Source organism: Rhinatrema bivittatum, chromosome 2 (assembly GCF_901001135.1).
Source record: "Rhinatrema bivittatum chromosome 2, aRhiBiv1.1, whole genome shotgun sequence".
NCBI lineage: Eukaryota > Metazoa > Chordata > Amphibia > Gymnophiona > Rhinatrematidae > Rhinatrema > Rhinatrema bivittatum.
In genome coordinates, this window is record NC_042616.1 from 41514218 (window position 1) to 41537818 (window position 23601).

Genomic DNA, 23601 nt, shown 5'->3' on the forward strand with positions numbered 1-23601 from the left:
CACAAGAGCCAGACCTTGGCAGAGGGGTGGTCCGGGGGAGGATGGGGCTAGAGGCGCCCGGTACAGCAGCCATTTGCGTGTGCATGTTATAAAATCGCTCGCCCATGTGCGTGTGCCGAGTAGCACATGCACATGGACGAGCGTGTTTGGTTTTTGTTTTTTTTTTTAAATCTACCCCCAAGTTTCTTCCAAAAAGTGTCTCAGCGTTTCACATTAACCAAGTCATTATCCTACTTACTTTATCCCAAGGCTACACATGCATAAGAGTGAAAAGGATCTTCACTCTTTGGCCTGTAAAAGCGCTTTGGCATATTATTTTAGAAGGACCCAGCCTCAATAAGTTTCTCAATTATTTGTTTCTTTTGATCTCAATAGACCGGGACTGGCACCAACCAAGAGGACTTTATCAAATTGGCTGACGGGCCGTACAGCACAATGTTATGCACCAGCAGGCAAACAGATCACAGAATCTTTCAAGGCTAATCAAGTGAGAGCCATGGTGGCTTTAGTGGCTCACCTCAGTGAAGACCTCTGCAAAGTTGGGACTTGGTCATCTGAGTATACCATTACATCCCACTAGTGTCTGTGCAAAATGTTAAGAAGCAGTTTCACCCGGTAGTCGACTCTCAACTGAGCTTTGAGAAATGGGTCTGTTTGGCGCTCTATGATGCCATCACTCACATGTCATGGCTAATTCATCTTGCTGTCTAGGGAGAACCCCGTTTACAGGTACGCAAACTTGCTTTCTCACTCTTTCAAGGTTCCTCAACCTTCACTAGTGAAGTTAGATAGAAGTCACTCAGAAATCATCCTTTTTCTATGTTGCTTCTAAAACTGTGGAATCTGATGCTATTTGAGATTTCTTTTTTTTTTTTTCAGTTTATTCTTTATTGCAATTTAAAACATATTTCAAGAAAAATAAAGAAAATAAGTATATTAATACTGAATACCTGCTCAGTATATTAAACATATAATCAAACACAAAGCATACAATATCTAGCCCACATCTAAGGGATGAAAAATAAAAAATAAATCAAATATCACAACAAAATACAGTCAAGAAATAGGAGACAAAAATCTTATAAACAACACGATACCCTCTTTCCTGATGGTTTTCCCCATTTGTCTTGTCTCTAAGGATTTCAAGGTGCCCTGGGGGTCAGAAAAATCTATTATTTTGATAAGAAATTAGGAAATTAGATTCAGAGACAGGTATCTGGCTAACTTTTGAGGCATATTAAACAGTGCAGCCACACTACTGAATATAGCCGGCTATCTTAATTAGTTAGCCAGCTAACTATAGCCAGCTAACTTTAGAACAACTCTGACTCGACCATTCTTAGCCAGCTACGTTAACTGGCTAACCTTGAATATTGGAGTCAGCCAGATAACTTATCCAGCGAACTCAACTCCTCCCAGTTACACCCCTGGACCACTCCTAACTTTTCCGACTAACTTATTAGCCGGCTAGAATTTAGCTGGCTAAAGGCTGAATATAGCCAGATAAACCATTTAGACGGATAGTTGTTTCATTATCCATCTAAATGGCTTTTCAATATGGCTCTCTAAACGTTTACATGGAAACATAAGAAAGCTGCACCTAGAGATAATACTCTCTGTTTAGCTATTTTGAGATTTGTGATAAGCTCAATTATTTGAGTTTTGCAAAAAAAAAAAAAAAAAGGTAAAATCCTGGCTGTTTTATTAGGCTCTTGAGGAGTAGTTGTGCTTCAAAGGTTGGGCAGGCCTTTGAAAAGTTATATTGTTATGCTGTTGAATGTAAATGTGCAGTATGTAATTGCAGACATGTTTAGGAATATTTTATTTTGGGGATTATTTTAGACTTAGTCCAAAATGGAGCTACTGCTTATTGTGGTTGAGGATGGGAAATAGATGGCTGGTTGGAGGGAAGTTTATGTAATATATTATGTTTCTCTTTTGCGTTTTCATTGTAACTGCCTTGGGTCACCATTAAGGCAGACCTGAAATCCAACTAAATAAATAACTGCAGTTTCAGGTGTGATATTAGCATTTCCTTTGCTGGGGTGGGCAAACCTTTTGGTCTGAAGCTTGCATTGGTGGTTCTGACTGAGAACAGGAGGTGGAAGGAGTGGGTGGGTCAGTGGAGGGTCCGAGTTTAAAGGGAAGAAGCAGAAATATTTTCAGTGAATATTCTGTAAACATAGGATAACAGGACATTTAATTTCCGTGCACAGATTTTTAAAGAACCTACACAATTTGGCTTGATTTTTGAATGAAACAGAAGAGACAAAAAAAAAGACAGGGTGAACAAGATTTATGGCGCGTCCAGAGAATAAGCACACATGGGAGGCAAGCAGAGAACATGGGAGGTGGCCTAACTAGCGAAGCCTGTGCAGTGAGGCCGGCCCGCAGCTAAGATGGAATAAGGAGCTACTCTTCGGAGGGGGCTAGGATTTATCACATGGGAGTCTGGCTGGAGGTGGCCTAACTAGGGAAGCCTGTGCAGTGAGGCTGGCCCGCAGCTAAGATGGAATAAGGAGCTACTCTTTGCAAGGGGCTAGGATTTATCACATGGGAGTCTGGCTGGAGGTGGAACAGGCTAAGCTCTGATTGATTGATTTATTATTTTTCCAAAAGTGACAGGAGACGGGGTGGGAGTGAAACAAAGAGAGAGATGGACATGGATAAAAATGACAAGAAACAGAGTGGCAAAGATTAAATTGCACAAGGCAAAGGGGAAAAAAAAAAGAAAACTTAATAGCGCAGAAGATCTTGCTAGAGCAGATGCCTGCCTGTTGGAGTCAAGCGTCAGGGAGCATGGCGACTTGTCTTTGGATAATGTGAAAGGGAAGAGGAGTAATGGAATTCCTGCGAGTCAGACAGAAAGATGCATGTGGAAAGCAGGAACAGGACTGCTGCCTCACTAGTCTGGATCTGCACAAGAAAAGGATGGACAGGAGGTGGAGGAGGTGATTAAGGCAGCAGGACGTGAAGGCAGCAGCTTCAGTGAGAGCACCTCTCTGCCACCAGGGAGGTGGGGTTTAGCAGGCCAGTCTCCATTCAATTTTATTTATTTGATTTATATTACGCCTTTCAGACACTTCAAAACAGATTACATTCAGGTACTGTAGGTATTTTCCTGACCCCAGAGGGTTCACAATCTAACGTGTAACCGATTTTAACCCTGACTTCACTGGTTTAGAGCCCATTGCTCTAACCGCTAGGCTACTCTCCACTCACATTTGGGTCTTGCCATGCCTGTCCCTGTTGCCCTGGATACAGAAAAAAAATGGTTCTGGTGCTTGAATTCACTTTCAGCTTGTTGGAGGTGGAGGGGAGCTGCAGCTGAGCTCACTTCTGGCTTCTAGTCTCCTCCAGAGGCTGGAGATGGAGGATTGCTCTGACCAGCTGAGTGGGCTGGACAAAGAGAGCTCACAGGCCATATTTAGCCTATAGACCATATTTTAGCCAACCCTGCTATAGAAGCTTTTTTCACACTTACTCAAAGTATGTTGAGTGCAAGCTTAATCTATGACATTTACTGTAGGTGGTTGCAATATCTGCATTAGACAAAATAAACTTCCTTCTGGAGCTCAGAGTGGATGTTTGACTTAACCCAGTATGGCATTTCTTACGTACTTAAGAAATAAAAACAGGTAACGTATTGAGGGTGGAGTTTCTCATGGCTTTTGAGGCTTCTCAAATACCTGAAGCTTTTGTAACACTGAGTACATGAAAAGGGTCTCTCATCAGTGTGGATTTTCTGATGGTCGGTGAGGATGGTCTTAAGCCTGAAGGCTTTACCACACTCTGTACATGAAAAGGGTCTCTCACCAGTGTGGATTTTCTGATGATTTTTGAGGCTATTCTTAAACTTAAAGTTTTTACCACATTCAGTACACGAGAATCGCTTTTCACTAGTGTGGGTTGTCAGGTGGCTATTTAGAGTTGATTTCTGATTGAATTTTTTACCACACTCGGAACATGAAAATGGTTTCTTATCAATGTGGATTAAGTGGATTATCTGGTGATTTGAAAGGCCTGACTTCTGGCGGAATCTTTCACCACACTCAGTACATGAAAAGGGTTTCTTATCAATGTGGATTAACTGGTGGTCTGAGAGGTCTGACTTCTGGCTGAAGCTTTCACCACATACAGAACATGGAAAGGACCTCTCATCAATGTGAAATTTTTGGTGTTCAGTGAGGCTATTTTGCTCAGTAAAGATTTTATCACACTCTGTACATGAATACAGAGTCTCAGAAGTGTTCCATTTTTGGCAATCTGTCAGGTGCATTGTCTCACTGAATGAAAATTGTTGTTCTTCTGTGCGAATTTTGTGGTATTCAGTGAGGGTTATATTTTTAATAAAAGTTTTTCCATACTCTGTACTTGAAAACAGTTTCTCTCCTTTGTTAATTTTCTGCTCTTGCATTACTTCTCCCTTCCTACTGATAATTTTTCCACATTCAGAACATGTAAAAGGTTTTACATGGGTGTGTGTTTTCTGTTGCTCCTGCTCTCCCTTCTGACTCGGGATTTTCCCACAGAGCATACATGCAGATGGTCTCTCTTCTGTGTGAGAGTGCTGATGTGATTTCAGAGTTACAGGATCTCCAAGGAATATCCCACATACATCGCATAGACATGCTTCCGCTGCTGTCTGGTTTGTCTGCTCTTCCCCTGTGTGTGACACATTACTGGCACTTTGTTCACACACAGTAGAATTATTGGCTGAGTTCCCTGTTGAATTTTTCTTCTTTTCTAAGATGAACTGATTCCTGCAATTTCTTCCCCGGTCAGAAGATGAAGAAGTATGCTCGCTGTCCCTTTCTGATAGTATTCTTTCCTCTTTCATCTTCTCACCGAGCTCCCAGTGATGCGGCTCTGATATGTTGTTGCTGGGCTCCTCATTTTCTAGATAAAAAGGCAAACACAGATCATTGTTAAGAGGACAAGAGATGTAATCAGAGATCAAGAAAATGGCGCCTAAAACTACAGAAACTGTCCTAATTTTTTGGGCACCTATTGCCTGAATAAAAAGAACGATAGGAATATGATGGCACAAAAAGATTAAGGCCTATCTGGTCTGCCCATCCATACATTTACTCAGCTCTACAATTCCTATCACTCTCTCAGAGATCCTCTGCATTTATCACATGCTCTCTTAAATTCAGATACCGTCCTTGTCTTCACCACCTCTACTGGTACGCTGTTCCCCTCCTTAGGTTAAAGAGGTTAGGGCTGTTCAGCTTGGAGAAGAGACGGCTGAGGGGGGATATGATAGAGGTGTATAAAATCATGAAAGGATTTAATGGGTAAATGTGAATCGGTTAATTAATCTTTCACATAATACAAGGACTAGGGGGCACTCCATGAAGTAGCACATTTAAAATAAATTGGAGAAAATTATTTTTCACTCATCGCACGATTAAGCTCTGGAATTCACTGCCAGAGGATGTGGTTAAGGCAGCTATTGTAGCTGGGTTCAAAAAAAGGGTTGGAAAATAATCTCCTTTGCTGCCAAGCGAAGGAAGGACATATTTAGGCAGTTAATGGAGGTGGAACGGCAAATGCATAAAGCTAAAAGGCATCTTATAGGGACCAATACTGAATTGGCTAGGGAAAATTATATAGCCTAGCGGACGCCACTGAACACATTACTTCATCAACGCGCCAAAAAGAGTGTGGCATACTACAAATATAAACTCTATCAATACAATAATAAAACTGGTAAATATTTGGCGAATTTGGTTAGGCCGGCGAAGGGGGCCGGCTACATTCCAGGCTTGCGAGCCGCGGGAGGGTCCATTGTTCACACCAAAAGGCGATTGCTGAAGTGATGAAGTCTTTTTATCAGGGACTATATTCATCACAGCCGCCAACACCCAACTCCATTAGGCACTTCCTACAGGGGGTACGACTCCCAAAACTACCCGAAGAGCAATACACTATGTTAAACAGGCCCATAGAAGGGGAGGAAATTAGCGTGCAAATCCGTCGGGCCAAACCTCTAAAAGCCTCGGGCCCCGATGGGCTTAGTGGGGAATTTTATAAGATACTATGTGACCCACTTTCCCAAATACTAGCCCAGGTTTTTCCAGCCCTTATGGAGAAAGGAGCATTCCCGGAGGGAGGCAATGTGGCCCAAATAGTAGTACTGCCCAAGCCGGGCAAAGATTCGTTGCTTCCGGCTTCATATCGACCCATATCGCTGCTTAACTTTGATCAGAAGCTCCTGGCTAAGATATGGGCAGATAGCTTAGCACCCTTTCTGCCTGCTTTGATACGTCCTGGGCAGGTGGGCTTTGTTCAAGGGCGGCATGCCATGGCCAATGTTCGTTTGGTGATGTCCGCTATGACATATTGCCGTCAGCACCAGACACCCTTTTTAGCTATCAGCTTTGACGCTGAAAAGGCATTTGAATATCTATTTGAGGTCGTGCAACTCTTTGGATTGGGAGGTTCGTTTGAAGCTGCGGTCCGACTGCTGTATAATAACCCTAAAGCAGTGGTGATGACTAATCAAACCTGCTCTGATCCTTTTTCCATTCAGCGAGGCACTCGTCATGGGGTGCCCTTTGTACCCCCCCTTTTGTTCCTGATGTTTTTGGAACCTTTTTTACGTACATTGCAGGCTGATGCGTCCATAGCGGGAGTTCGATTGGGGGAATGTGGTTTCAAGAATGCGGCTTTCGCTGATGACATTCTGGTTTTTCTTACGTCACCCACCACCTTCCTTACCAGCTTTGTTGGACGCTTTTACCAATTTCGGGAGGGTCTCAGGTCTGAAACTTAATATAGATAAGTCGGAGGCTATAGCATATCCAAGCATGTTGGAGGCCGGGTTTCCTGTTGAAGTGGGCAGATGGGTAATTTCGATATTTAGGCATCCAGGTATCCACAGACCCGACAGAATTCTATGCCCTAAACGTACCCCAATTACTGACCCACACCAAGGAGAAATTATAAATGTGGCAGGATCTCCCCTTATCATTGGGGGGCAGGGTGAACTTATACAAGATGGTATTATTTCCCAAGTGGCTGTATGTCCTCCAAACTCTACCCATTTAGATTAACCGAAAGGATCTTGGGTCCTTGAACTCCCTCCTTTCCAAATATGTGTGGCAAGGGAAGAAGCCAAGGATCTCTCTCTCCTGTTTAAAATTGTCCTGGGAACAGGGGGGAATGGGAGTCCCGGATATGGAGGAATATATCTTTGTTAATCTGCTGCGCATACTGTGGGACTGGATTTATAATAAGTCGGACTGTGTGAATATTGACGGGGAAAAAATATTGGCACTACCCTTAAGCTTAAGATATATCCTCCTTGCCGCAGACAAGAAACTCCCGAGGGCACTATGTAGGAATGTGTTGGTGGCGCCCATAAGGTGGGCTTGGAAAAGGTAACTACGACTGTACAGTCACTCCCCGAACACATCGTAATTGCTACCACTTTATGGTAATATGGATTTTTTTCCAGGGGAGCAGTCCAAGGACTTTAGGAAGTGGTTTGCTAGGGGAATTGTTCATCTGCACCATGTATTGTCTGAAGACGGAGCCATGAGGCCATTCAGATCGTTACAAACTGAATACGGTAGGACCTCTGCTAACTATTTCTCTTATCTGCAATTGAAGCATTATGTGAAGGCCTTACCCACCACGGATCTGGATTTTAAACTGTTGGATCTGTTGGATACCCTATTCAACCCGGAATGGACTAAATGCTCAGTCTCTACCCTTCGGGGAAAAAACTCCGAGCTCTTGTCACCCCTCCCAATCACAATGTTATCGTGGAGAGATGGCGGCGGGATGGGGGAATTCAAACGCAGGATGTCCAGATTCGGCTTTGCTTTAGCTCTTCAAAGGAACTGTCTGGGAATATGGACTTACGGGAACTCCATCAGAAAGTTCTGCGGAGAGCCTATGTGTTGCAATGGCAGGGGATAGATCTGGATGTCAAAGATGCAGATGCAGTGACTGTGAGCAATTCTAATTTCGATGTGAAGACCCCCTGAGGCAGAGAGCCATCGAAACATGGCCATGTCGGGGTGATGTACAGATCGGACATTGAAGCTAAGTGCTTGATAGTAAAAGCTCTCTTCCCCTATGAATTAAATAGGAAAAGATCTATTTGCCCCCGAGGACTTTCATGACTTTTTAGAAAAAAAATAAAAAAATCTTGCATAAAAATTATTATTTTGAAGTGTGTCTGGAAAACATTAAAGAATAAAGTGGACCAGAGGTCTGTACAGTTTGTGATGATCGAAAACTGAAGTCATGAAGGTCCTACAAACTTTACCTGTTTAAAAGAAAAATTATGTTCTACTGAGGATAAGTTTTTATGTGATTATTTAGATAATTTTCCTCAGATTTCGAATAGATCTGGGCTTTGTTTTTTTATTTAGGCTTGTAAGGCTGGCATAGCCCAATCTCAGTTATGTCTTAAACGTTTGCAGGAACAAGGAACACTGACGCACGTTTTTTGGTCCTGCTGGGTAGTCCAGCATTTTTGGACAAAGGTCCTGAATTATCTTTCCACTCTCTGAAATCATCGCATTCCACTGGACTATGGGCCCATCCTCTTTGACTCTATGCAGCCCTCGGGGCTCTAGAAGGGGGGGGGGGACACCAACTTTGTTTCGCAAGGGTTGGGCAAGAGGACCATACTACTGACGTGGAAGGAGGCCACCGGACCTTCCTACTGGACCTGGAGAAACCTATTTCATACACTGGCGGTAATGGACTATAAGGCTTCTCACCACTCTTAAGAAACAGCAGTATTTTAAGGCTACCTGGACCTGCTATCTTAACTCTCTAACTCCCAAAGCACGGAGTTTGATATTGAACAACTTATCTTAACGAGTCCCCCCACCATGCGGTGACGATGTCGTTCATATTCATCTAGCTTGGACAGTCATTTATGGGGGGGTCACATGTGCCATTTATATGTCGGTCTATATGTCCGTTTATTCAGATTCTTTGGGGGGAGGGATATCACCGTATATACTCCAAGTGTTAACTCAATGTGTTGTAAAGGTTCCTTATGCCAGTTGATTTGAGGGGTCGAGGTGTGTCAGGACAAACAATGGCTTCACCCCAGAGTTGAGGTTATATACTTTTTTTTTTATTATGGTACTCATTCTATGGATGTATTGTTTGTTGCATACATATCTGTATAATATTGTGTACAGTACATGATATTAATAAAAACAGATTAACCATAAAAAGAAGGAAAAAAAAAAAGGGTCGGATAAGTTCCTAGAGGAGACGTCCATAAACTGCTATTAATCAAGTTGACTTAGGGAATAGCCACTGCTATTACTAGCAACAGTAACATGGAATAGACTTAGCTTTTGGGTACTTGCCAGGTTCTTATGGCCTGGATTGGCCACTGTTGGAAACAGGATGCCGGGCTTGATTGACCCTCGATCTGACCCAGTATGGCAACTTCTTATATCAGATTACTCCTCTGTCCCCTTTCAGTCTCATCCTATCACCCCTTGTTGCAGAGCCTTCTTTCCACTGAAAGGTACTTACATTTCCCCTATTCCGCCTTTCCTCTAGGGTGTATATATTTATCAAGAACTTCCAAGCTTACCTCGAAATGCTGCCTGTATATATTTACACCATACAAGCTTCAGAAAAAAAGCTGTTTGGTACAACGCATGCACTAAGAAGATCACTAGCAGTAAATTTCAGAATTTGAGATCATAAACCACATACACCTTGGCTTATGAGTGAAGTTCATTCTTGACATGGAATGGGCAAGACAAACACAATATAAACCCTGTAAATATTTACTCTGCATCCAGAAACACCCATCCTCCCCACTCCATCCATGGATGCAGAGCATTCCCCCCCGTACAAGTCAGCATATCAAACTCCCTCGGGAACCATTCCACTTGGACAATCTCCATGACATCTGAGAACACCATTAACACCCAGGCAAGGTACTCTGTAATCAAATTTCAGTGAGATCCAGCAAGTGGAACACTCCTACAAAAATTGCAATGTGCTCTAGATTGTCTGGAATATCAAAACACCTCCTTATCGAGAGGTGCAGACTGGAAAACAGAACAAGCTGGACCGCTATAGATCCCTACCCAAAAAAAATGCACACTAGAATACCTCACCCTCAGTCGCACGTGCAAAACGGCCCTCACCAAATACAAAACAAGTGGTCACAAATTAGAAAAACAATATGCGGAAGTGGTAACCCCAAGAAGCCAGACTCTGCATGCAACACAACCCTGGAGCACTAGAAGCAGAAATCCTCTCCTGCTATACTAAGTCGAGCCCCAGTCATTGTTCTTGTGGGGAGAAGGGGCTGTTATATTACATAACACCCCTCCCCCACAAGAATAATGTTGAGGACGCAGCAGTCCCAGCCTAATACCCTTTCCCACAAAAAAGCAATGCAGACTCAGCAGCTCCAACCTAATATCCATCCCCACCCACACAAAAAAAAGGCTCCATTTCCCCAACAAAAATAACGAGTCCTGTTTTATCTCCCCTCAGTCCCCTACTGCCCCCAGCTGCGTCAAGAAGTTCCTGCCACCCCTGGAGTCAAAGTAAGCCTCCAGAGATTCCAGAGATATATCCTCCATGCCACAGACAAGAAACTCCCGAGGGCACTATGTAGGAATGTGCTGGTGGCTCGGAAAAGGTTTCTACGACTGTACAGTCACTCCCCGAACACATCGCAATTGCTACCACTTTATGGTAATATGGATTTTATTCCAGGAGGGCAGTCCAAGGACTTTAGGAAGTGGTTTGCTAGGGGAATTGTTCATCTGCACCATGTATTGTCTGAAGACGGAGCCATGAGGCCATTCAGATCGTTACAAACTGAATACGGTAGGACTACCGCTAACTATTTCTCTTATCTGCAATTGAAGCATTATGTGACTGCCTTACCCACCAGCTTCCTGTACAACTCACCACTCAGGCCAAGACCCCAAGGACCTGAGCCCTCCTGGACGAGGTTGACAGGCATTCCTTAACATTCAAGGTACGTACTGCAATAAGGACGGGGCGTGTCCTTTAGACCCCAGAGCGTAGGACTTTGGCACTGAGGCGAGTCTGAAGAGCAGAGGTCTAAACAGAAACGCTTCCCTCAAATACAAAGCGCAAAAGAACGAAGAGAACCTCCGGAGACCTTCCCAGATGGGACTGTAAAAGAAGCTTCTGAAAGACCCAGGGGAAGAGAGGCAACCCCTGTGGCCTCACCGCCAGAATGACAGAGCAAGGGTTTCTGTACAGAAGTGCGACATGCCAAGCCATCTCACTGAAGAAGCTCGGGAGGAAGCCGGCCTGTTTCTTTTGGAAACCCAAACAGGAGTGCCGACCGAAACCCTGAGCCTCGAGTGCCACTGGAAGGCAGCTTCCCAGCTCTGAAGTCTCACCAGAGCAGCCTTCGCCACCTACACTCTTGGAGGCTGACGCACAGGGAAAATCCAACGAAGGAGAAGGGACCTCTAGGGACCACCACGTCCCATTACTCAGAGCCTCCGGTTTAATGAGGTAAGATTTTTCAAGATTGTGCGGCAAGAATTAGCAAATTCTGTGGCACATTTTTTACAGCTCTGCAGCAAGCGTGTTACATTTACATATATTTGCAATTTAAATAATGTAATTTTGTTGTAACTTTATAAAACTAGTCATTTGATGACATTTCTGTGTCCAAATGTATTTGCCTCCTTAGGTACTAGTCAAGCTTGATGGACCCTTGGTCTGACCCAGTATGGCATGTTCTTATGTTCTTATTAATGGAAAAGAGATCTTAATTATTGGTGCTTGGGAAGATGGGGGTTCGGGAATTAGGGAGAGGGAATCCCAGAGGTGGGAAATGAAGACGGAGTCTCAGGGAGAAGAGATGGAGAGATAACGAACTGAGGCTCAGAGGGAGGAGAGGTTGAGGGAAAGGGGAAGGATAAAGAAAGGAAGTGAGAGGAGGGGAGAAGGAAAAAGGGATCAGGAATGGGAGGGAGAGGTGAAGATTGGGGATGGGGGATAGGAGGGAAGTGCTGAGATCTGGGAGGAGGAGGAGAGGGAAGGATCCCCCCTGGGACTCCAGCCTGGCTCCCCCCTCCCATCATCTCTCTCTCACACCCAAGTCTACCTACCCTTCCCCGGCAACTCTTTCACACAGCCCATCTCCACCATCCCCGTCGCACGATTCCCATCTCCCAGCCCCCTTTCCATATCCTCTCCAGGCTCTGAACCGCAACCCCCTCATCGACTCTCCCCCTTATCCCTTCCAGCCACACCCCATGACCTTTTTTCCTCAGCCCTCCTGGCTTTTCCCTGTTGTCACTCAACCACACCCGTCCCCTCAGCCCCTCGTTTCACACAATCACTCCACCCCCCTTTTTCCCTTATCCTCTCCACATCAAGCCGTGTCTTCCTCCTCTGCCGGCTGAGCCCGACCGCTGCTGTCACACGTGAGCCCGCAGAAGAAAGTGGCAACTGTGCCCGACCAGCAAAATGAGGAAAGAAAACGCAGCCAGATGTGCTAACGCTCTCCTCCTCACGCCCACATGGACGGGGGAGGGCATGGACCATAGACCCCGAAAAGGATTTAAGGGGATTTGGAGTCAGAAGCAACACTGGACCCAGCTTCCATAGGGAACTGCACAGTACGTGGGAAGGGAAGATTTCTGCAGCCCTTCCTGCATCCGATGAATTGCGAGAGATCAGCGGCCCTGCTCATACCACGACCAAGACCCACTGGCCTGGCAAGATGGGGAAATCACTCCTCGTAGGGCCACTGTAACCGTCTGCCTGGCAGAATTGCTTTGGAGGAGGATCACCGACCCTCAATGGGCCAGATAAGTAGCTGGAAAAGTCCTTGTATCAATAATTCTTGATTTCCTCACCCTATGAATGGGCTGATCAACACTTGGACAAACCATTGCTTCCCTGGGCTGCCTCTTCTAACATCCTCGATCCTTTGGGAGTCTGGGATTCATCGGGACTCGGCCCAAACAATAACCCTAAAAAGGGAAAACTTGATAAGGCAGGGCCTTAAGAATCCGTATCTGCTGCCGTGTCTTGTGGGCCACTGCAAACACCACTGCATCAACCTGCAGGGCAAACAAGAACAAGCCGCTCCTTCTGGGATAACCTGAAGCTGGAAGTCACTCTCTATTTTAGGCTTCACCACCCTCACCTCCTCTGCTGGCCCAAGGAGAAGGCCATGGTCTCGGTAGCCAGCCTAGGGTGGGAGGGTGCTGCAACCCCGTGCAGAGGAAGAGCTGGGAGGGCACTTGACCCAAGCCCCTTCCCCCTCCAGGCTTCGGCAAAGAGTAGCAGCATGTTAAATAATTCAGGCACGCTGGCGAGAGTCCCTAGGAAGAGGAACATAACACAAGAACATAAGACATGCCATGCTGGGTCAGACCAAGGGTCCATCAAGCCCAGCATCCTGTCTCCAACAGTGGCCAATCCAAGTCACAAGTACCTGGCAAGTACCCAAACATTAAATTTCTCTAGGAACTTATCCAAACCTTTTTTTTTTTTTTAACCTTTATTTATTAACTTTTCTTATAACAAGGAACAGCATGAAACACGGACAGCGTTTACCACCATAACAAGGCGCACAGAACTTATGCATGATACACACAAAGTAGAAACAGATCTCATAAACATAGAAAAGAAGCATGGGTGATAAATAAATAAATAACCCGCTGTCGTTCCCCCCACATGCGCTGTCCAGGATATGCTAGAACAGCGAGCCTTTGCTGATGGAACAAAGTGTTCTTATTGGGTGAAGAGGTGCACATCGTGGATGGTCCTATAGTTCTGGATCCTTAATTGGTTGCATCTAAAATCTTGCTTCTCGCTCTGGGATTAAGAGACATTAGGTATGGGTTCCATATAGCTGGAAAGAAGTCCTATTTCTTAGCCGATACAGATGTTTTAGCCAAAAGCTGCTCATAGATCACTAAATTGATGAAGTTTCAACCTCCACTGTGTCAGAGTCGGAGAGTCTTTATATATCCACTGCTTCAGAATAGACCGTTTGGCTAATAGCAAGGCTTTGCACAAAAACAGGTGCCGCGCTCGATTCTGGGCCCCTGGTAGCACGCCCCGCAGCAGGGGCAGCAAACACAAAAGTGTCGGGGGTCCTTCGGTATCGCTCGTGCCAGAAGGTGGCCCAGATAGGCCCAATTCCTGCGCCCGGAACTGCCGGATGAGGTCACAGTCCCAAAAATTATGCCGGAAAGTGGCAGGCTCGTGCCCACATTTAAAACGAGCCGCAGACGTAGCCAGCCGCCATTGATAGGCCTGGAGCAACATAACTTCTGCGTAACAGTTTAAATTGGATTTCCCGTAACTGTATATTTTCTGTGTAGCTGGCCACGGTTTTAAAGCACTCCGCAAGCTGTGGTGGGGAAGTTTCACACTGAAGGCCCTGAGTCCAGGCAGTTGCCATATGAGCGAGACGCTCTGAAGTGTTCCAGAGGCAATAAGTTTTTCAGCGTGATGGAACAGGTCATAGCTTTCAAGGAGGGTGAGAAGAATAATTTTAATGAAGCTTGGTGAGGGGTAGTAAGGGTACCATGACTGTAGAAAATTCCTCACTTGAAGATAGGCGAAGAAACTACCTCGTTTAATCCCGAATTTGGACTGTAGCTCTGTGAATGAATGGAAGTGTCCTCCCACAGCATCAAAGAGGTGATGGATATGAGTGAGGCCCACTGTTCGCCAATGATGAAATGCCGCATGCTCCCATCCAGGGGTAAATGTAGGAAGGCCTTCGATGGTTGCAAAGGTTCGAGTCTTCCAGGAAATATGAAGCTGCAAGCAGAGATGCCGCCAAGCTTTACGGCAAGCCTCTACGTACGGGAATTCTCGAATGTATAAAGGTAAGGCGGACTTCGGCGCTGTCAGGTGGTTTCCTAGAACAAGCGGTTCACACCAGTTTTGTAGCAAGTCCTTTGGCGTGAAGATGTCGGTGGTACCTATCCATTCTCTGTTATGGCATCCAAACTTTTTTTAAACCCAATTACACTAACTGCTGAAACCACATCCTCTGGCAATGAATTCCAGAGCTTAACCATGCACTGAGTGAAAAGGAATTTTCTTTGATTTGTTTTAAATGAGCTACTTGCCAACTTCATGGAATTTGGTGACAAGGCAACCATTAAAATTGTCTCAAGAAAGCCAAGAAATTATTGAAAATTCCAGCAACAAGCAGAAAAAAAAAGCTGTTACCAGATGGCAAGAATGATTTTGGATGAGAGGAGGAAAAGTCGCTAGAGGAACAGTTTATTATTGAGTCAGGGCTGGTATCCAGGCGTTTCATGTTATTTCGAAACCATTGAAAACTGAAATCCACATCCAAGACAGTCTCTGGCTGGAAAATTGATTATGAAATCAGGATGAAGAGGATTTCCTTCATTTAGCACCTTCCGACAAATTTTTCAATTGGTCAGTTCTAAAACCAAATTTTCAAAATGATTGAGTTTGGTCAAAAACTTCGAATGAAATTAGAGACGAGGAACATTATCACCAAATTGTCAGAAACCCTGCTTACATTGGTCTTTTTGTCATGGTCACAGCAAAGAAAATGTGGGTCATTAAAGAATGCGGGGAATCTTGGGATGGAACCTCTTTTCGGAATATGATTTTAGCCGAAAATGTTATCCCAGTTTGGAGTGATCTGGTAAACGTTTTTGTAGTGGGTGAAGCTGCTACTGTCCAAGATAAGGCGCCATGCATGACAGCCAATGCCACGCCACAGCTGCTTAACGAAAGTGGCACTGATTTTTGAGGTAACGTCGTTTGGCCTGGGAACTCTCCAGACTTGAACGCTGCCGGAAACAAAGGTGCCGTTATTAAGGATGAGGTGGAGAGTTTTAATGCTGAAGGAAAGTGGTCAGGGATGTTATTCCACCAAAACTGGGTTGAAATTTGGAATTGGTCTTATTAAATTTGGAAAACGATACCTATTTATTTCAAAATTTGTTGTGTTCATACCCCGCTCGTTTTAAAGCCGCTTTGAAACGGTGGGCACACCAACTATTAATTAGACGTTGTTTAATTCCGTTTTGAATGCTGATTAAAATGGTATATTGCATGTTTCTATCAAGTTTCTGGTTGCTGCTGCAATGGGGGGAGGCAAAGGTTATGCAGCACCACGTATACTAGGCCGCACTGATATGGCTGGCCCCTTGCTTTGGAACTCACTTCCCAAGGAGCTCAAATCTGATCCATCCTTGCTTTGCTTCAGAAAATTGCTCAAAACTCACTTTTATGCACAAAAAAATCAGCTAACTTTGCCTTTTATGTGAAGAAAACTGCAACTACACATAAAACACTTTTTTTTTAAACTTTTGAAGATTTAGCATGCCATTATCCTACTGCAACAGAAGTGAATACACTGTTCTGCTGAATTGTTGCATCAGCCCCTCTTATCAGCTGCATGTTTTCAGGAAGCAAAGTGATCACTACAGAACTCATTCACTTTCTTACACAATTAAACTGGGAAACCCTCACAATCAAGAACTGACTTTTCATGGCTGGTCTAGCACAGTGCTGCTAATAAAATCTATAAATATAACCTACCCAGTGAGATCAGGGTCTCATAATTCTCCTTCATCACCTCCTTGTAAAGTTTCTTCTGCCATTCTTCTAAATACTCCCACTCCTCCTGGGAGAAATAGATGGAGATGTCCTCAAAGGTTACTGGGACCTGAAACACAAACCCTTCCACATTCAGCACCTTCTACATCTCGTCCATCAGGAGACCTCCCAGTACTGGGACTCAGCAGGGCAGGGGGAGAGTTTTCTAGGTGAATACAATTTACAGTCGCATAACAGCCCCAGAGTGAGATGGTTAAATTATTCTTACCTGATAATCTTCTTTCCTTGAGTCCTTCTAGAGCAGGGGTCAGGAACCTTTTTGGCTGAGAGAGCCATGAACGCCACATATTTTAAAATTAATTCCGTGAGAGCCATACTAACTACAACCCCCCACCCTCCTGACTCCAAGACCTACCAAATTCATTTACTACAACCCCCTACTCTCCTGATGCCCCCAAGACCTCCAAAATTAATTTACTACAACCCCCACCCTCTTGACCCCCCCCCCCAAGACCTGCCAAAAGTCCCTGGTGGTCCAGCGGGGGTCCGGGAGTGATCTCCTGGACTTGGGCTGTCGGCTGCCAGTAGTCAAAATGGCGCAGACAGCCCTTTGCCCTCACTATGTCACTGGGGTCGACCAATGGCGGCGGTAGCCCCTGTGACATAGTAAGGGCAAAGGGCCGTCGATGCCATTTTGATTATTGGCAGCCGACGGCCCTTTGCCCTTACTATGTCACAGGGGCTACTGCCGCCATTGGTCAACCCCAGTGACATTGTGAGGGCAAAGGGCCGTCGGCGCCATTTTGACTACTGGCAGCCGACAGCCCAAGTCCAGGAGATTGCTCCCGGACCGCTCCTGGACCCCCGCTGGACCACCAGGGACTTTTGGCAGGTCTTGGGGGGGGTCAGGAGGGTGGGGGTTGTAGTAAATTAATTTTGGAGGTCTTGGGGGGCTTCAGGAGGGTGGGGGATTTTGTTAGATTTTTACTTTTTTATTAAAGATTTGTCTGCGAGCCAGATGCAACCATCAAAAGAGCCATATATGGCTCCCGAGCCATAGGTTCCTGACCCCTGTTCTAGAGCAACCCATTACATTAGGGATTTACCCCGTGCCTCAGCTGATGGAGATAGTGAGCACATCCCCTCATGACCTCATTTCTATCTATAAGAGGGAAGTGGCCTCAGGTCCTTGCCAGTAGCCCTGTTAGCTGTTAGAGCAACCAGACAAGCACCCATTCTTACAACTTCTCACTTATACGATTTAATATTATTGTTGATATTTTCTTCAAGGATACTCACAGAAACATAGAAATGACAGCAGATAAGAACCAAATGGTCCATCCAGTCTGCCCAGCAAACCCACAGCAACATCTGCCGTGTCATGCAGGTTACCCACATGCTTAACAGATTCCCAGACCTGTAATCAAATTCCCCATTACCCTTTGCTGTTGAAGCAGACAGCAATGTTGTGTTGGATCAAAAGTATTAGGATTATTGGTTAAGGGTAGTAACCGCCACACCGGCAAGTTACCCCCGTGCAATCATTTCTTCATTTCCATTCTGTAGTCTTTAGGGATCTCATGCCCTTTTGTATGCTTTCATTGTTTTCATCTTCACCACCTCTTCTGGAAGGGCATTCCAGGCATCTACCACCCTCTCCTTGAAGAAATATTTCCTGACATTGGTTCTGAGACATCCTCCCTGGAGTTTCATTTTGTGACCCCTAGTTCTACTGATTTCTTTCTATTAGAAAAGGTTTGTCGATTGTGCATCATTAAAAGCTTTCAGGTATCTGAAGGTCTGTATCATATCCCCCCTGCACCTCCTCTCTTCAAGTGTATACATACTCAGATCCTTCAGTCTCTCCTCATAGGTCTTTACCAGAGCCTACACCATTTTGGTCACTCTTCTCTCGACCACCTTCATCCTGTCGTTTGTCCCTTTTGAGACATGGACTCCAGAACTGAATGCAGCACTCCAAGTAAGGCCTCACACCAAGGACCTATAGAAGGGCATAATCACCTTTTTTTTTTATGGGTTATTCCTCTCTATATATAGGTCAGCATTCTTCTGGCTTTAGCTAGCATCTTGTCACATTGCTTCGCCATCTTTAGATCTCTAGACAATATTACCCTCTCTTGGCCCATGCATATTAGTCTTTCATACCACATCACATACAGCTTTTTTGGATTACCTCACCCCAGATACATGACTCTGCACTTCTTGGCATTGAATCCCAACTTTTTTTTTTTATTACCTTGCCCTTCAGAGGCCAAAATAGGAACACGTACAGCAGCCTGTGCTTTGGCCACCTATCCCATTGGAGCCAGTCCGCACTGGCACTAGCTTGGGTCAAACCCTCTTTTTCCACTATGATCTGGCAAGCTTCCTGGCTGAACTCCTGCTCCCCTGGGTCCAGTCTGTCGCTTGACTGATCATGCCTGCAACCGTCACAGCACTATCTGAGAAGATTCAGACTGCCTTTCCCCTTTTCTCTTTGGCAAGAAGGCCTGAAGTAATAATTTGATGGCTTTTATCTCCAATCTTTTTGTTGCTCACCGAGCTTCCTCTTCTGATCAACTCTCTTGGGCCACCGGGCCATGGCAAGGTGCTCCACACTCGCCCATGCAGGCGTCTGTGGTTAGTAAGACCCAGCCAGGTGGTTCTGGGCCCACTTCCTTTATGAGGTCATGTGAGTCTAGCCACCTGCCCCAAAACTCCTATCTGCTACCTGGGAGACGCACAGGTGAGGGTCACAGGTGTGGGGGATCGGAGTCCGGTGGACTGATTTTGACTTTTTTTTTTAATAGGTGCATATAAACCCTGACCCAGGGAACTAAACCACAATAATACACAAATCCTTACACAACCCAGATATGAACTGGCCCCATAGCACCTTCTCCTTCCGCAGCACAAACAGACCCACCCGATCACGCTACCTAGCAACCTTAAACATTCCCACACCCAGACTCACCCATTACAACGCCACCAGGGAACGCGCCCTATCCATTGGAATTCTATGCCCGCTGACATACGCCAAGAACACTGCCTGCACAAATTTAAACAAAAACTAAAAACTTGGCTCTTCACACAAGCATACTCATAATCTCAAGAACACTACACTGCATCCCTATTACAATGCATCCTATACCACCCCTACTCCCTGCCCTCACAATAACCTACGCCCCCCGCACTTATCCTAACACAGTAGCTCTTATCACGGAGAATACTAAACTTCACCTTGCCCTAGTTTATTCTACTAAAAACAGTCCAGTCTATACACACAAATATATTATTACATTAACTATACTAGTCAATTTAGATATTTATATACATTTCATTATGATGCAAACCCCTATTGATCACATTATTAACCTGTTACTACTGCACTTAACAAATATAATCTGCTTAGCTGTTTCTGTTAAACTGTCATTATAGTTATTCTGTAAAAGTTGTTATATTGGTTACACTGTAAAGCTCTGTTGCTGACTCCATGTTGCCTGTAAACTGATGAGATATCCAACAACGAATGTCGGTATAGAAAAACCTTACATAAATAAATAAATAAATCCATGGCTGGACACAATCCCATAGCCTGGGTGTAACCAGAGCACAGAGTATCCTTACCTGCTCTAATATCTTCATGATCCTCCTGGGTGCCAGGATCACTCTTCCTACCTTCAAATCAAAGAAGGTGCCTAAGAACTCTATGGATGTGAGGGCTCCAAGCTGTTTTTTGCATAGTTCACTGCCCAGACCAGCCTCTCTGGAAGCTGGGCCACTGTGGCTGTACAATGGAAAACAACCCCTAAGTCTGGCCTTATGTTAGTATCAGAGGCAATAGAGGATGAGGTGACCCACTCAAGATCGCATGCAGCCTCAGCAGAATCTGAACACTGGTCTCCCCAGTCCACAGCCTACTGCTCCAACCTTTAGGCTATTTCTAAAATTTATTCAATCTCTCCAAATAGTAGCCCCCCTTAAAGGGACTTTAGGGTGTTAAGTCTGCTGCTCGAATACAGTGCTAGGACAGTCTCCAAGCTGTCACCTTGAAGGTGACTAGTAGAGGCTAATCTAATCAGGACCTACAATGTATATGGCCAGACAGGCCCCTTCCCAGGTGTCCTGTTTCTTGACTCTTGGGCACCCGAGCACAATACTGCCCAAGCTACATGTTATATGGCAGTCAAGGCCGAAATCATCATGGCTCCTGTGGAGAAGGGTGCTTCTATCTGCTTGTCCTGGGAGACATTTAGAGATATATCTCCTTCTACCGAATTGGAGGTTCCAGTGACACCAGTGCATCAATTTGCGGGAACCTCAATAGCTTGGTTCTTGTATTTCTCAGGAAGAGGATACAACTTAACCAAAACCTTGCTCCTACAAGCCTCCTCTGCCAACACTCTTTGTTTTAGCACATTATGCAATGAAAGAGCCCTCGAAGGCTCTCATTCTCTAACAGGGTCATTTTCCAAGGCATCTTCCAGTTTGGCACTTGACATCCTCTAGGGCCTCTTAGCCATGAAAAAAAAAAGGGCTGACAACTTCTCCTTTGAAAACAGCTGTGCAATGAGTTCTTTTCCTACAAGGGGCATTGAGAGCTTGGGGGCACACCCTAATTTCTTGGCAGACAAAAGCTTCTCTAAGGAGATCAGGGTGGCTGTTAGTGCTGGCATGTATGGGAACATAAAGGAGTCCCTCCAGTGTTTTAGCGACCCTTCTTCACCTAGTCTATGATCCCTGATTCTTGGACTAGGCTCAGTCATAGCATAAGGTTCCTGCACTGCACAGAGAGTCTGGAGTCTCAACAGTAAAAATTTGACAAAAATATCACTAGCTTGTAACAGGGCCTCTTGAAGAGGGCAGGTCTAGCCCTCCATGACCCATTGAGAAAATGGAGCTGGCCACGCTCAGAGTCTGCCTTCCCACAGGTTTTACATGTGTGGATTCAGAGTCTCTCTCGTTTTTGTTTTTTTTTACAATGGCCCTCTGTGCTAAAGACTTCTGTGGCCACATTTCAGTCACAGCAACAAGACATGGTAGACTCACTCAGAGACATTTTCCCTCTCTCACCTCCCTTGCAATCCCACAATGAGGGTTCTCACCACTGCCGCGGGGCACTCTCTCAAGCTGCTGGAGTCATTGACCTGCTGCGACTTCTCTTCCCCAAAGCTCTCTTTCCTTGTTCTCACTTTTTTTATTTTGCCTTTCAATTTTCCTGAGCAAACCTGAGAGGCAACAGAGAAATCCATAAAGGGAATGGAGTAGGGAGGAGAAGTAAGAGAGAGTAACCCCTTTCCTTTTTTTTTTTTTTATAAAGGGGCTGGGTCCTCTGAGAACCCCATCTCCTAAGGACAGAGCCGATGCAAGAGTATTAGGTGCCTTAGGTGAACCTTCTCCTTGCACCCTCCCTCTCCTCAGTCCAGGCCCTGGCTCCAACTTCATTCACTCAGACTCCCTCTCTTATACACACTTAAGTTCCTTGTCTCATTCACATATACACCCTTACACAGGCTCCCTCCCTCTCTCTCTCACTAACACCATTGCTCTCTCATACACACGCAATTCCTCTCACTCATATTCAATAGAGGCGCAGCTTGTGGCTGAGTCTCGGCCGCTTGCAGCCCGCCAAGTCTCAACTCCTCTCAGCTGTGAGTGGGATAGGCTCCGCTTGTAGCCCCACATAGCTGCTCTTTGCCGCCCTCTAATGGCTGGCACCCTAGGCAACCACCTAGTTCACCTATTGGCAACCACCTAGTTCACCTATTGGGACTCCCTGCCCAAGGGACTTGGGAGTCCCCATTAAGAGTAGCACACCTAGGATGAAGGCCAACACAGAAATCAGGAAGGGGGCTGGGGGTGAGTGAGGAAGAAAGAAAAAAAGAACTTCAAGGTCTCCCTTTTGTTTTTTGATTTTTAAGGGGCAGGTAACCCAGGATCCCCTACAAAGGAGTGGAGTTCCTGCATCTTTCTAGGTAAGCAGGGACTCATTCCTAGGTGCCTCTACCAGGCTCTGTCCTGGGAGGCAGTTCAGCTGGTGAAATCAGCCCTTAGGGACTGTTGAACCAGGAGCTACGGGCTCAACTAGGCCAGGGTCACAACTTTGTTCTGGAAGGCTTATCAAAGTCTGTCTGCATTTGTCTGCAGCTATAGCAGACAGAGATTACTAGCAAGGGCCTCTGGCCGCTCCCCTCTTATAAACTGAAGTCATGGGGGTGCCCTCTGTCTCCATCAGCAAAGGAGCAGATAAATCCCAAGTATAATAAAGTGGTCTAGCAGGCAAGAAAGAATATAGCAACCTGGGACACAAAATCTCACTTTGTGTGACTCCTGATCTCTCTTCTTACACTCAGAAAGCTCCCAAAATGCCTTTTCTGCACCCCAGGTCTGCTCGGGGTCCTGTTCAAATTAGGACTGACTCTGCAGAGTCCCAAGTTAGAAAAGTGCAGCAGTGTTTGCCTAGAAAGAGCAGGAAGTTGGAGGCAATCTCCTACCTGAGCAGAAGCTCCTGCAGACATTTCCCTCTCTGCTTTTGCTGCTTTCAGGATTAGAAATGAACTGGGGGCTATTTCTCTGGTTGAGTGTTTGCCTGTTGCTGTTACAGAGGAAGAGAAAAGCTTAGAATCAGCGCTGCAGCTGCCACCGTACACAGCGTCTCAACCTCTTGCTGGCACAGACTGATGACATCACAAAAAGAGACAGTGTTGCTAAATGTAAAGTCAAACGCAAAATAAGTGAAATTGTATTAGGGAAAGAATCAAAGAGAGAAAACCTAACATCATGCGGCGCCAGCAGGGACGGCGGAGCAAAAACTTAAGAACCGAGGCAAAAAAAAACAAACCCCCTAGCCTGCTGTGCCTATCTGCCTTCCACTTCCTTGTTCCTTACAGCCAATCAAACCTAGCCTTGCTCCTTACAGCCAATCAGCTGAGCCCAAATGAGTCCTCTGACCTGCCTCCTAGAGCCAATCAGATTCAGATTGGAGACTCAAATATCTTTATTGAGATGACAGTTTTACGTGCATTA

The 23601-nt window shown here is 45.4% G+C and overlaps 1 protein-coding gene across 3 annotated transcripts; it reads right to left on the minus strand.

Moving 5' to 3' along the window:
* Nucleotides 1-877: 877 nt before the first annotated feature.
* Nucleotides 878-23408, minus strand: LOC115085932 (gastrula zinc finger protein XlCGF57.1-like). Of its 3 annotated transcripts, XM_029592479.1 has the most exons (4): nucleotides 23070-23408; nucleotides 21681-21803; nucleotides 16558-16684; nucleotides 878-4899 (listed from the first exon to the last, which is right to left on the minus strand). In XM_029592479.1, exons 1-4 carry the CDS (start codon nucleotides 23091-23093, stop codon nucleotides 3614-3616), a joined length of 1560 nt encoding a protein of 519 aa, XP_029448339.1. In that variant the 5' UTR covers nucleotides 23094-23408; the 3' UTR covers nucleotides 878-3613. The 3 variants fall into 3 exon arrangements, with proteins under 3 accessions (XP_029448339.1, XP_029448340.1, XP_029448341.1); XM_029592480.1 differs by lacking the exon at nucleotides 21681-21803; XM_029592481.1 differs by lacking the exon at nucleotides 23070-23408 and having other exon boundaries at nucleotides 20203-23061.
* Between the last annotated feature and the right edge of the window lie 193 nt (nucleotides 23409-23601).

Bases quoted from the DNA above. Each gene is read 5' to 3' on its own strand.
- LOC115085932 (XM_029592479.1), bottom strand. From the start codon at position 23,093: ATGTCTGCAGGAGCTTCTGCTCAG. The intron at 21,804-23,069 runs GTAGGAGATTGC...GTTGCCTCTCAG, and splicing joins CTGCAGGAGCTTCTGCTCAG to GTTTGCTCAGGAAAATTGAA. The intron at 4,900-16,557 runs GTAGGTTATATT...CTTTTTATCTAG, and splicing joins TGAGACCCTGATCTCACTGG to AAAATGAGGAGCCCAGCAAC.